The 12,482-nt window shown below is 55.9% G+C and overlaps 3 protein-coding genes across 3 annotated transcripts; 1 reads left to right on the top strand and 2 right to left on the bottom strand.

Moving 5' to 3' along the window:
• Nucleotides 1-209: 209 nt before the first annotated feature.
• CHGG_11049 (uncharacterized protein) lies at nt 210-1,055 on the bottom strand (the record flags this gene model as incomplete). The annotated part of the gene is made up of 1 exon (XM_001230218.1): nt 210-1,055. The coding sequence occupies one exon, from the start codon at nt 1,053-1,055 to the stop codon at nt 210-212; it is 846 nt and encodes a 281-aa protein (XP_001230220.1).
• A 754-nt stretch (nt 1,056-1,809) lies between these two features.
• Nucleotides 1,810-6,211, bottom strand: CHGG_11048 (uncharacterized protein; the record flags this gene model as incomplete). The annotated part of the gene is made up of 7 exons (XM_001230217.1): nt 1,810-3,186; nt 3,842-4,063; nt 4,160-4,240; nt 4,433-4,483; nt 4,983-5,181; nt 5,239-5,709; nt 5,781-6,211. The coding sequence occupies 7 exons, from the start codon at nt 6,209-6,211 to the stop codon at nt 1,810-1,812; spliced, it is 2,832 nt and encodes a 943-aa protein (XP_001230218.1).
• A 556-nt stretch (nt 6,212-6,767) lies between these two features.
• Nucleotides 6,768-11,874, top strand: CHGG_11047 (uncharacterized protein; the record flags this gene model as incomplete). The annotated part of the gene is made up of 2 exons (XM_001230216.1): nt 6,768-8,069; nt 8,146-11,874. 2 exons carry the CDS (start codon nt 6,768-6,770, stop codon nt 11,872-11,874), a joined length of 5,031 nt encoding a protein of 1,676 aa, XP_001230217.1.
• Nucleotides 11,875-12,482: the final 608 nt, after the last annotated feature.

Raw genomic sequence — 12,482 nt, 5'->3', positions numbered from 1 at the left:
CCCCTCGGCCGTGAGCGAGTTGTGTGGATGTGTTTTGATACATGCTGATTCATTGAGACCCCCCTGACGGCCCTGCTACCTGCTGCTTCCCCCGCGGCAAGACCACGCCCTTAACGCCCTGCATATGCCCAACGGCAACCCAGTTGTATTTGGACAGGTCGGATTCCCCAAATACACATTATACAAGGCTCTCTCCTGGTTATTCACTGCTAAACCCTCTCAAACTCCTTGGGCAATTCCCCCCCCTCAACCCAAGCCGCCACCCCCTGAGCAAACAACTCCGGAAACTGCAAGTCCCACGCATGCTCCGCCTCCCTCAACACTACCCCCCCTGACCCATCCTCAGGCCACGCCTCCCCCCCATCCGTCCGTCTTCTCCTCAACGCATCCGCCGTCCTTTCCAGCATGGGCACATCATCCCCCCTCGCGCCCGCAACCGTCAGCGTCCGCACCCTCAACCGCCGCACATCCTCCAACGTAAACCCCAAAATCCACGGAAACATATCCCGCACCAGCGGCCACGTGATATTAGCCCTCAACTCCGCCACCAGGTCATCACTCTGCTTCAACCCCATCAGCGCCGTCTGCCACCGATACACCCACTCCGGCAGCCAGCACAGCATCAACTTCATGCTGTAGTAGGTCAGCGTCGTCCAGCGCGCCATGAAGAGGCGCTTGCCCACCGCGGGGGCGGCACCCGTGACGAAAAGCGAGCGCACGAGGTCGGGGCGGTCGAGTGCGAGGCACTGGCCGATGTAGCCGCCCATGGAGACGCCGACGACGTGGGCTTGGCCGCCGTGGGCGTGGGCTTGGATGAGGTCGACGACGTGCCGGGCCGAGTTGTCGGTCGTGCCGGGGGTGATGTGGCGCGAGGCGGAGTGGAGGGGGAGGTCGGGGAGGAGGAGGTGGAAGGCGGAGAGGTGGGGGATGACGAGCGCGAATTCGAGACGGCTGGTGAAGCCGCCGTGGAGGAGGATGATGGTGGTGGGTTTGTCGTCGTTGAGGGAGGTGAATGATAGGGAGGTGGTGGGGGGGTTTAGCGAGGGTGCGGCCATGGCGAACGAATCATAGGATGTTTGAAGTGGCGATGACGATGGGGATTAGATCTTTTTATTTGTCAATGGCTGCCACCATGAAATGTTTAATGAAGAAACCTATGAAAGGTCCGGTGACAAAAGGGTTAACCTGGAGTATATATATAGCTTAGGTCCATAATTTGTATCGGTCAATTCAGGGGCTAACGGACAATCACAGAACGGCTCCGGGTTTTCGGTCTCCGGGACTGACCCGAACATCTCCGCTTGGGATTTCCATGTTAATTGCCAAGCACCTCCAGGGGAGTCAAGGGCCAGGGTGGATTCCCAGCCAAGCCACCCAAGCCACCCCAGAGCACAGGGTAGAACACTCCTGTATACCTGCATTATACAGATAGAGGGATGGTCCATGGCGAGGGGGGGTGTAGATAACCAATCATTAACAAACGAGACAATGCTCAGTAGGTTGAGTTCAGGGTCAAGACCGTGGACAGAAGACTCGGCCGTCAGAGTTGGTCACAAGCATGAAGGTCTAAAGGAGTAACTAAACGTGGAATCATATGGTAATGATGGCCTGGCTTGAACGATAGGTATCTTTGTACATCATATGACTGCCCAACCTTGATCACAGGAGTCGATGCAGCAATGGAATAAACCTTTTATAAGAAATTATTATTCATACTCCACTATGCCTTAGGGCGTGCCGGACCCTCAGCTATTTAGTGTACAGAAAAACCGTGCCCTCCCGGGCCGGGTGAAAAACCCATACCAACAATCAAGGAGCGATGCGTTTTAGTGAGCCTACATATACAAAGAGAGGAGGCCTCCTGGCTAAGTTGTACATCGGCAGCTTCCCCGAGTCCATCAGCCAGTCGAGAACTCTCCTCGCGAGCCGTGCAGTCGTGGGATTGATGCCGTGTAGAACAGAGTAAAAGTCCCGTCGTGTCCGAATTCCAGTTCTCTCCCATCTTCTAGTCAACGGTGGGGCCAAACACCACACTACCAGGTGTTCGGCAGTCTCTCGTCCCTCGCCACACTCGCAGGCAGGAGTCAGAACCTCCGGGACTCCCCGTGTGAACAAGAAGTCCCGTAAGCCTATTGCTCCCGTCCGGATTTGAATCAGCAGTGAGCTCTTTGCCTTGCTGAGACCGTCGTGCCTCCTCAGGGTTTCGTTCCGGAATAGCGTCTCCTGCTGATGGTCAAAGTCGTCCGCCGGCCTGGTGATTGCCCTGCCGTCCCGTTCCTTTAACCACCTTGCTTTCCAAGCCTCTTCTACTACCCTGTTCGTATCAACGGTTCCCCCCGTCCAGCGCATGACCGTTCCCGCGGCTCTCTCCACCGCCGTAGGCCCTTGAGGTCCCAAGGTTCGCGGTCGGCTCTTGTTGCCCCTCCTCGAGCTAAGTCTCTGCTGTATCTTGCGGCAGGCGGTGAGGACAACGCTCGCCGCCGTCTTCTTGCCGCCTCGACCGTCGTCCAGATCGGGTCGTTGGAGTCGGTTTTCGAAATCTGCAAGCCGTTTGTTTAGGTACAAGTCCAATGGTGGTACCCATGTCTCTGTCTCGAGGTTACGGATGGGGGTAGACTTAAAGGCTCCCGCCACAATCCGCAAGCTCTTGTTCTGGGCCTTCCCGAGGGCCTTAGTGATGCCTTTCTTTGCCGGCTCGCCTCCCACATCCGTGGGGATGTGAAACGATGATGCGCCATAGGCCAGCGCCGACCGGATGCACTTTGTGTACACTTCTCGCGCTTTGGCTAGCCCCATCCCCCATGTCTTTGCCACGATCCTCGACAGGGCATAGCTCTGGGTCCTCAGCTTTTTCTCCACCGCCACCAGGTGGGCCTTCCAGTTGAGTTTCCAGTCCAACCAGACTCCCAGGAACCTGGCAGACCCTTCTGGTTTAACGGGGCTGGTGCCTCCCCCTGGGTTGGCAAGGTTTACTTGTTCGGTCCACTGCCGTCGCCCTTTGTTGAAATGGATCAGTTCGCTCTTTTCCGGGGCGAACTTCATCCCCCGACTGTCCGCCCATCGTATACACGTTTCCCACGCCGCCTCTAGTTGCCGGACATGGGCTTCGGGGTTTCGACCAAATACTAGAAGGTTGGTGTCATCCGCAAACCCTGTTATAGCCAAGTGAGGGTGCTCGTCTTTTAGCTGCCTGTATAATGAGGAGGCCCTTGCTTACATATATTGCCGCCCGCCCCTCGAGTTTATGTACCAGGTGGTATCTGCTGCTCCGGGGGCAGTATGTGGATTTTGTCGCCTTGTTGATCCACGGTTCTTGCACCGCTAAGAGGTCATATTTGGCCTCTTCCAGCAAGACTTCCAGTGTTTGCTTGTTTCCTTCGGTGTTCCAGAGTAAAATTTTAATTTCCATCGCCTGCGACGGTGATCGAGTCCATCGTGGTGTCTCCCTCGGCGTCGCGTTGGTTCGGAGTGGCAGTGACCGCAGGGTTGGCGGCGGCGGTAGGCGTTGGTCCGGTAGCCGGCTCGGGCACTCAGGGCGGCAGGGCGGTGGTGTCGACACCGCTGGCTACCGGGCTTGCGAATCGCACCCCCGGCGCCAGCGCAAGGAAGTAAGAAAAGAGAAAAATAGAGAGCAAGACACCAGGAAAAGAGAAAGAGGTGAAAGAAACTAAATACGAAATTGAAAAGAAGTGGAGCAAAAGAGAAAAAGAAACCAAATGAGAGAAACTGAACAAAATACAAAATGGACTTCGGGGTTTCGAATGTCTCTTTTTTCTTTTTTCTTTTTCTTTTCTTTGTCTTCCTCTAGGCGAGCGTTGCGTTGGTTGCCCTGTGCTCTCACCTGGGTGTCCAGGTTCTCGACGGCGACATCAACTTGCCTCGCCTTGTCGAGTGCCTTCGTGGCGGATGCGTGGCTGTTGTTGGACTTGAGCTTTTTATTGTGCTCGTCGACGGCGTTTTCCAGGTCCGTCGTACGCTTGACAGGCGCTCCAATTTTGCCATCGATGGCTTTATAAAGGTCGTGCAGGGACTTGCCGGTGTCTTGGGTGGCCCTGATGTGTTCCTCGTTAGGTGTTTGCTCTTCGATGTGCGCCGCTGAGTCTTCCACGAGTTAGCCGACTGTGGGTGTGAGGCTGCGGTGATCGTCGCGATGCTTCACCTCGCAGACTGTGACGCGCTGCTTGAGGGCGTTTAGTTCGGTGTAGATCTTGGCGGTGTCGGCGGCCTGCTTCTCGCAGGTCTGCTCGGGATTTAGGTCTAGAGTTCGGCTTTATTTGCCGATGGGACAACATGAAACGTCTTATCTCCAATCATTGTAGACGTCGACGTTTGGCACGCGTAGTTATAACCCGATTTTGGGAGTAAACATTTTCTTCACCCAGGTCCTAAAGGGTTTAACTTTAACTCAGAGAGGATTGGCCATTCCACCCACCCACATAGTGAACATTGGCCAGAGAGTACCTTTACGATTCGTCTCACGAGCCTACACAAATGGGACGCGGAGCTGTGTTGGAGAAGAAGTGGCCTATTAAGTATGTGCCTAGGGTTACATCTGGAACAGACGGTATATTCCACATTCCAAGGCTATAGGAAGAACTACAACTATCTAGTCGTCCACAATAGGTTGCCGCGGCAGCCAGGTTATCGTAGTGAGACATCGTGTCGATCTATTAGTCGGCCTCGCGTTCCCTCGGGCATCATAGGCGTAGCTTATTAGACTCCTCAGTTCTAGCGTTGCCAAAATTTGATCGCCCGGGGCAACCTTCCAGTGGTCATGAGATTTGAGTGGTAGAAGATGGCGCCCACGGGGAGTATCTAGTGTTACCAGCCGTAAAGTTTTACCCGACCCGGGGGGGAGCGCATTCATTTTCTTCTGGGCCAATCCGTACACCCGGTCATAGAAAAAGGATTCGAAATGCTGAAGTTTTGTCAGCATGGTGATGGGCCACAAATAAACGGGGGAACGAAAGAAGCATGCTTACCGACCAGTGCCGGAAATAATCGTAGTGCATCGTGTATTTCTTCCCCTGCATGTCTGTGAAGTTGATGCTGTCTTCCACCAGCAGATAGGGCTGGCGTCGTATAGTGTTCGTCATCCTCTCGACGGCCGAGAGGATGAACGGGAGAATCAGGCCGGCTTTCCAAAGTAGATTGCCCATCGATTTTGAAATGGCGCGGAGCCTGAAGCCATGTTAGAGAACCAGAATTCCGGCATATTCAAATTTTGCTCTGACTCACAGCTGAAACAGCAGGAAGAAAACGTCGTCTTTCCCTTCCGCCCTCATCGACTCCGTCCTTCCAGGCTGAGAAACGGCGTAGAGGATGAGATCCGACTGTCTTGACAACAACTGCATGCCTTGCTGGGTATGCTGATGGGCTTCTTCAATGCGGGACCTAATTGTGCTGTGGTAGACTTGGGCGTCTTGACGCAAGGCGGCCAGTTGTTGAGTCTGAGCGTCTATGCTGCCGCCGAGTGTTGTAATGTGGCCGTGGCCCTGTTGGATATCGTCACGGGCAGCTTGGAACCGAGCGAGAACAACCGAATGCTGCCGGTGAAGGATGGCCTCCTGGGAACTGCCGAACTGTTGTATTTGCGAACCCAGGTTGTCGATATTGGTGGAGGTCTCTTGTTGTAAGGCCAACATCTGCGTGTCCTGCGCCTCGATGGCCGGGGGGATACTGGCCAACGTCTTTGCAAGGGCCTCGACCCTGATAGGATATCAGCACGGCAACTTGATCAAGGGAGTATCGATCGAATGCCTAGGGTCCAATGGACACACCTTGCGCTCGCGTAAATCTGAAGCAGCATGTTCAGCTGAGCCAGATGCGTCCCGAGCTTGACCCGCAGCTTTTCCACCTCCTTGGCGTACGCCACAGCCCATTGTGCTTTTCTCCCGACGCCGTGGTGCCATCCTGACGCTGCGTTCGGCCCGAGCTTTGAATTGAATTTGGATATGGTCTTGAGGAAACTGCCCAGGGTTTCTAGAGTCATGTCGGTCTGCTTTGTAATATCTTCGGGGAAACTATTCTCTGTCCCCTGCCTGGCGTGTAGTTTCCTGACGACACGCTCTAACGAGTTCAGCTCCTGCACCAGAATTCTGTACTGTTCCGATGCCCCACCAACGTCTTTGAGGGCGTTAGTCACGTTGACGGCGAGGCCGACTGCGGCGATGAAGTCGCCGGCCGAGAACCCGAACGCGGGGACCGACATGTCGTCGTCATTAGGACGGTGGTCAATGTCTCATTGCTTTGGAAATAAGAAGACCGAGGTTTGAAGTGAGAGAGAGTGTGCCTTATGCAGCCCGACGGCAAAGCCGGGCCTCCAGCGGTTACACGACATGGCCGTCATCCAATGAGACAGGGGAGGACCAAGCCTTGCCCCGTCTTGCCCGTCGAGCTGTTTCGACCTTGGGCGGTAGCATTTGACTGGGCAAGCCCGGGTGGTTGGATGTCTGGAGTTGTGTCAGATGCTGCCATGGGTTTGGTACATGGCAAAGAGGAACCCCAGATGCGGATATGGGACGGTGTTTCCTGTCGGAATATCTACGCCAGAGTTATGTCCCCGCACGGGGACGTGACGGAGGACAGGGGTGATCTGCCGCTGGGGCAGTCGTCACGTGGTCTTGGACCTCGGGGACGATAACCCCAGCTGCAAAATCTGCCCCGGAACGAGCATTCGAAAAATAAGGGAGAGGTTCATCGGCGAGAGGCGATCGAGACCAGGAAGCTTTTGTGAAAGTCGGGCGGCACTGCCGAGGGACTGCAAGATGGCGGCGGAGGCGCAGCCCCAAATCGTGGTCGAGGTGGCCGACCAACCACCTTCGCCGAGACGACCGAGCCGCGCGTTGAAACCGAGCGCGAAAGCTCGCGAAGCCATGCAATCGCTCGAGGACGTGGCTACCACGTCGAGGAGAGCGGCGAGCGAGACCACGCGGGCGGTTACGACGCGAGGAGCACGCGCGTCTGGGATTTTATATGGAGCCAACAGCCGGATCGAGACGGGGAAGTCAGGTATACAGATGCTCCTGGAGGCGATCAACGAACAACGAGACGAAATGTACCGAATGATTACCGAGCAGCGAAACACGATTGGCGAACTACGCGAGGTGATTTGCAAGCAGCACGACGCGATTCAAGAACTACATCGCCAACTTGCAGACACCAGGACCCAGCTTTCTGAAGAACTGAGACAAGCGCGGGATCAGATTGATACCCTTCAACGCCACCCGGTAGCCATGGCTTCGTCCCAACCAAGCGCAAGAGGGTCATACGCCGAAGTCGCTCGCACCCCACCATCAAGCCAGCCAAGCGGTGTGCGCACCCTCTCCTCGCGAAACACGACGCCTTCATCCTTTACCGACACGTTGTTCTGTACGATCGATACATCTAGGGTGGAGGAGAAAGAGAAGGGAAACGTCCAGGTGGCGGACATTAGAAAGGCAATCGAGACAGAGGCCAGGGCACAGGAAAGCATGGGAGACTGGCGTTGCGCTGCGGTTGTGAAGGAGGCCCGAAACCCGGACCGAGTCAGAGTAATTTGCAGGGACGAAGGCGAGGTCCAGCTCGTCAAGGAAGCGGCAGTGAAGATCAGTGTTCCTGGAGTGCGGGTATTGAGAGACCAGTTGTACCCGGTGAGGGTAGACAATGCCAACCGAACAGCGGTCCTCGATGCGGACGGAAACATCCTGCCGGGAGCCGCAGAGGCGCTAGGGACAGAGAACGACGTCAACATTGCGAAGATTGCCTGGCTCAGCAGGAAGGATACAAGCAAGGCCTACGGCTCGATGGTTGTCTACGTGACGAAGGGCAGCGAAGCAAGGCGACTTCTAGACGGGCGTTACTTCCATCTCGCCGGAGAATCCGCTTACACGACCGTTTTCGCGCCCCGGGAAGGCCCAATCCAGTGCTACAGATGCCAGGAGATCGGCCATAAGGCCTTCGCCTGCAAAAAGCCGCAAAGATGCGGAAGGTGTGCGGAACAGGGTCACCACCACAAGACGTGTCAGTCCGTGGTCCTGAAGTGCGTGCTATGCAGAGGACCACACGAGTCATTTAGCAAGAACTGTCGGGTACGCTGGTTGAACAATGGGGCCCAAGACGCTTAAGATCCTTCAGCTCAACGTCCGCAAACGGAGAGAAGTGCAGCAGAGTCTGCTAAACGACGAGGGACTCAAGGACTTCGCAGTGCTGGCCATCTCCGAACCATATGCCAGGCTGATCGAAGGCTCGGTGACGACGGTCCCAATGAGTCATCACAACTGGACGAAGCTTATACCAACGACAAGACGAGAAACCACGTGGCCAATTCGGAGCATGCTATGGGTACGAAGCGATATAGAGGTCGAGCAGATTCCAGTGCCGTCGGCAGACCTCACCGCAGCACGCATTCGGCTCCCAGATCGGGCAGTGCTGATGGTGTCAGTGTATGTGGAGGGTGGTAGTGACGAAGCACTGGAAGATGCAATGAGGGAAATTGACCGACTGATTAGGAGGTTTCGAAACGGAACAGGGACGAGAACGGATATCATCCTGGCGGGCGATTTCAACCGCCACGACCAGCTTTGGGGAGGGGACGATGTCTCACCACGGAGACAAGGCGAGGGAGACCGCATCATCAACCTCATGGACGAACACTCCCTCTGCAGCCTCCTCCCAAGAGGCACGAAGACGTGGCAGTCAGGCGACATTGAGAGCACAATCGACCTGGTACTGGCCTCTGCAGAACTAGCAGACCAACTACTCAGATGCGCGATTCACCCCTGCGACCATGGCTCAGACCACAGAGCAATCGAGACAGCTTTTGACACCTCGGTGGAGGACCGTCCCAGTGAGACGAGGTTCCTCTTCAAGAACGCGCCCTGGGCGGAAATTAGGACTAGGGTGGCAGCAAACCTCGAACGCATCCCCTGGGACGGCAATGTCCAGCAGCAGACGGACAGGCTCATGGCAGCGGTAACCGAGGCGGTCTACGGCCTGACACCTAAAGCCAAACCCTCACCATACGCCAAGCGGTGGTGGACAACGGACCTGACACGGCTTCGCCAGACATACACGTTTTGGAGAAACCAGGCGAGATCTCGACGTAGGATTGGGCAAACAGCACCAGAGCTCGAACAACGAGCCAGGATGGCAGCCAAAGAGTACCACGACGCCATCCGCAGACAGAAGAGTTCGCATTGGAACGACTTCCTGGCCGATGACGCTAACATCTGGCAAGCAACGAAGTACCTGCAAACCGGCAGCGGCACGATGGGCGATAAGATACCCCCGCTCGTCCGACCCGATGGCTCCATCACGGAGGGTAAAGCAGAACAAGCGCAGGAGTTACTCACCGCCTTCTTCCCACCTTTGCCAGCGAGAATCGAAGACGAGGGCCAACGACCTCAACGGGCGCCGGTACACATGCCAGACCTAACAATGGAGGAGATAGAACAAAAGGTCCTGTCCGCTAAGCCATGGAAGGCGCCCGGGGAAGACGGTCTACCGGCAATGGTATGGAGACAGCTCTGGCCAGTGGTCAAAGACAGGGTGCTCCATTTATTCCGGACGTCGCTTCGAGACGGCGACATCCCCAGCCAGTGGAGGAATGCCAAGATCATCCCATTGAAGAAGCCAGGGAAGAGCGAATACACTCTAGCCAAGTCCTGGAGACCCATCTCGCTGCTCTCCACGCTGGGTAAGATACTGGAGGCAGTCATTGCGGAGCGTTTATCCCATGCTGTGGAGACCTGCGGCCTTCTACCCGCCAACCACTTCGGAGCCAGGAAGAGACGCTCGACCGAACAGGCTCTCCTTCTGCTTCAGGAACACATCTACAAAGCATGGAGAGCTAGGAAGGTGCTCAGTTTGATCAGCTTCGATGTCAAGGGCGCATACAATGGGGTCTTCAAAGACAGGCTTCTCCAGAGGCTCAAGGCAAGAGGGATACCTGAACCCCTGGTCAAGTGGATCGACGCCTTCTGCTCCAAGCGCACAGCGACCATTGCCGTAAACGGGTTCACATCTGGACGGCAAGAGCTGCCCCAAGCGGGTCTTCCGCAAGGATCGCCGCTGTCTCCAGTGTTGTTCCTCTTCTTCAACGCCGACCTAGTGCAGCACAAGATCGACGCGAACGGAGGCGCAATTGCCTTCGTGGACGACTACACTGCCTGGGTAACGGGCCCGTCAGCGGAGTCGAACCGCACTGGAATCCAAGCTATCATCGACAAAGCCCTTGACTGGGAGAAACGGAGCGGTGCGCAGTTTGAAGGCGAAAAGACAGCCATCATACACTTCACGAGGAACATGGAGCGATTTTCAGAACAACCGTTCTCGGTCAAAGGCGAAGTGGTCAAACCGAAGGAAAGTGCGAAAATCCTAGGTGTCGTGATGGATCGCGAACTCCGCTACAAGCAGCACATTGCTAGGACGGCAGCTAAGGGCCTCGCAGCCGCTCTGGCCCTGAAGAGGCTGAAGATGCTTTCCCCGCGGACAGCGAGACAGCTATTTGTTGCGACAGTAGCCCCGGTCATGGACTACGCTGCCAATGTCTGGATGCATGCGTGCGGGGAAAAAGCACTGAGCTGGCTGAACAGGGCGCAGAAGATCGGGGCCCTGGCCATCACGGGAGCCTTTCGAACCGCGGCAACAGCCGTGGTGGAAGCTGAAGCGAGCATCTACCCCGTACGAGAACGACACGCCCAGGCGGCAGCCAGTCTGTGGATCAACATCCACACGCTGCCCGGAACGCATCCCCTTGCCATGAAGAAAGTCCGGACCACCGTACGATTCGTATCTCCGCTGCAGAAAATTGCCCGCGTGGCTGAAGGAGTACGAGTTGACCGGATGGAGACAATCCAGGAATACGCCGTCCCGCCCTGGGTACCTCGCCTACGACCGACGCTCGAAGCCGATCGAGGGAAGGCGGCCGAGATGGTCAACAAAATTTCGGGAATCGTGATCGCAACCAGCTCATCCGTAAAGAAGGGCATTGTTGGCATGGGCGGCCTTGCACGGGATACTCTCTTCAACAGAACTAGCGAGACTGTGACAAACTATGCTGTTGTTCTTGGGACAAGGGAAGAGCAGAACCCATATACAGCAGAGCTAGCAGCCATCGCAATGGCCCTGGAGAAGTTACCGGCTAGCATCTGCCACAGGCACATCACCGTGATCACTAGGAACCAGTCAGCGCTGGCAGCAGTTGGACAGCCGCGGCAGCAATCCGGCCAAAGCATCATACGGCAAATCTACGACTTGGCCAGGCTGCACCGACAAAGAGGGAACTCGGTCAACTTTCTGTGGATACCAGCGGAGATTGACTTCGCGCTGGGGTCAGATGCCAAGGCAGCAGCCCAGAGAGCGTCGAAGCAAGGACGCACACCCGACTCCCAAATACCCCAGGCCAAGTCTACCGCGATGAGGCTGGCAATGGAAAGACAACGGGCGACAAGAGTTCTACCTGTAAGCGTGGGCAAGTTCTCAAAGGCCATGGACGCAGCACTACCAGGCAAGCACACGCGCCATCTCTATGACAAGCTGAAGCGAAGGGAGGCCTGCGTATTGGCGCAGCTCCGAACCGGAATGGCGAGACTAAACGGTTTTTTGAGCAGGATTGGGGCGGTCGAGTCAGACCTTTGTGCCTGTGGACAAGCGAGGGAATCAGTGGAACACTTTCTTTTCCGATGCGTGAGATGGACAGCTCTGAGGGAAGACATGCTGCAATGCACAGTGGCAAGACGAGGAAGCCTCTCGTTCTATCTGGGAGGGAAAGCGCCATCAGATACAAGGCATTGGTCACCAGATATGAAGGCAGTCCGGGCGACGATCAAATACGCAATGGCAACAGGAAGGCTGGAGCTGAATGAGGAGGAGAGTCTAGACCAGTCACAGTAGAAGAAGCCGACACTCAACACCACGAGCCTCAACCACGAGCCTTAACCAGCAGGTCCCGCTTTAGCTGCTGAAGATAGGACGCTGAACACTTGGAGAAAGTAGCCTCCAAGTTGATCTGCTAACAACAACCAAGGCAAGAGGTAAATGGTGCAGCGAGAAAGAGGGAAGAAGTAGGGGGCTTGTACGAGTTGAAGGCAAAACGATTTGATCGGGATGTAGTTAGCGTGCTAAGGCCCTATAGGCCCAGTGCCTCCGGGCGAAATAAATTCCATCCATCCATCCATCCGTCCTCGCAACAAGAGGTAAATGGTGCAGCGAGAAAGAGGGAAGAAGTAGGGGGCTTGTACGAGTTAAACGCAAAACGATCTGATCCGGATGTAGCTAGCGTGCTAAGGCCCTATAGGCCCAGTGCCTCCGGGCGAAATAAATTCCATCCATCCATCCGTGTCCTCGCAATCCGCTCGACAATCGCGAACATCGCGGTTCTCGCCGTTTCCACGTCTACCGCTTTTCAAACCTAGGCCTTTCCATGGAAGACGTGATAGTCGTTCTGGGCGGCACTGCCGAGGCCGCTGCGGAGACAGCCGTGACACGCAAGTCGTGTACCA

Source organism: Chaetomium globosum, genomic scaffold (genome assembly GCF_000143365.1).
Source record: "Chaetomium globosum CBS 148.51 scaffold_11 genomic scaffold, whole genome shotgun sequence".
NCBI classification, from domain to species: domain Eukaryota; kingdom Fungi; phylum Ascomycota; class Sordariomycetes; order Sordariales; family Chaetomiaceae; genus Chaetomium; species Chaetomium globosum.
This window is presented reverse-complemented; position numbering and strand designations above follow the sequence as displayed.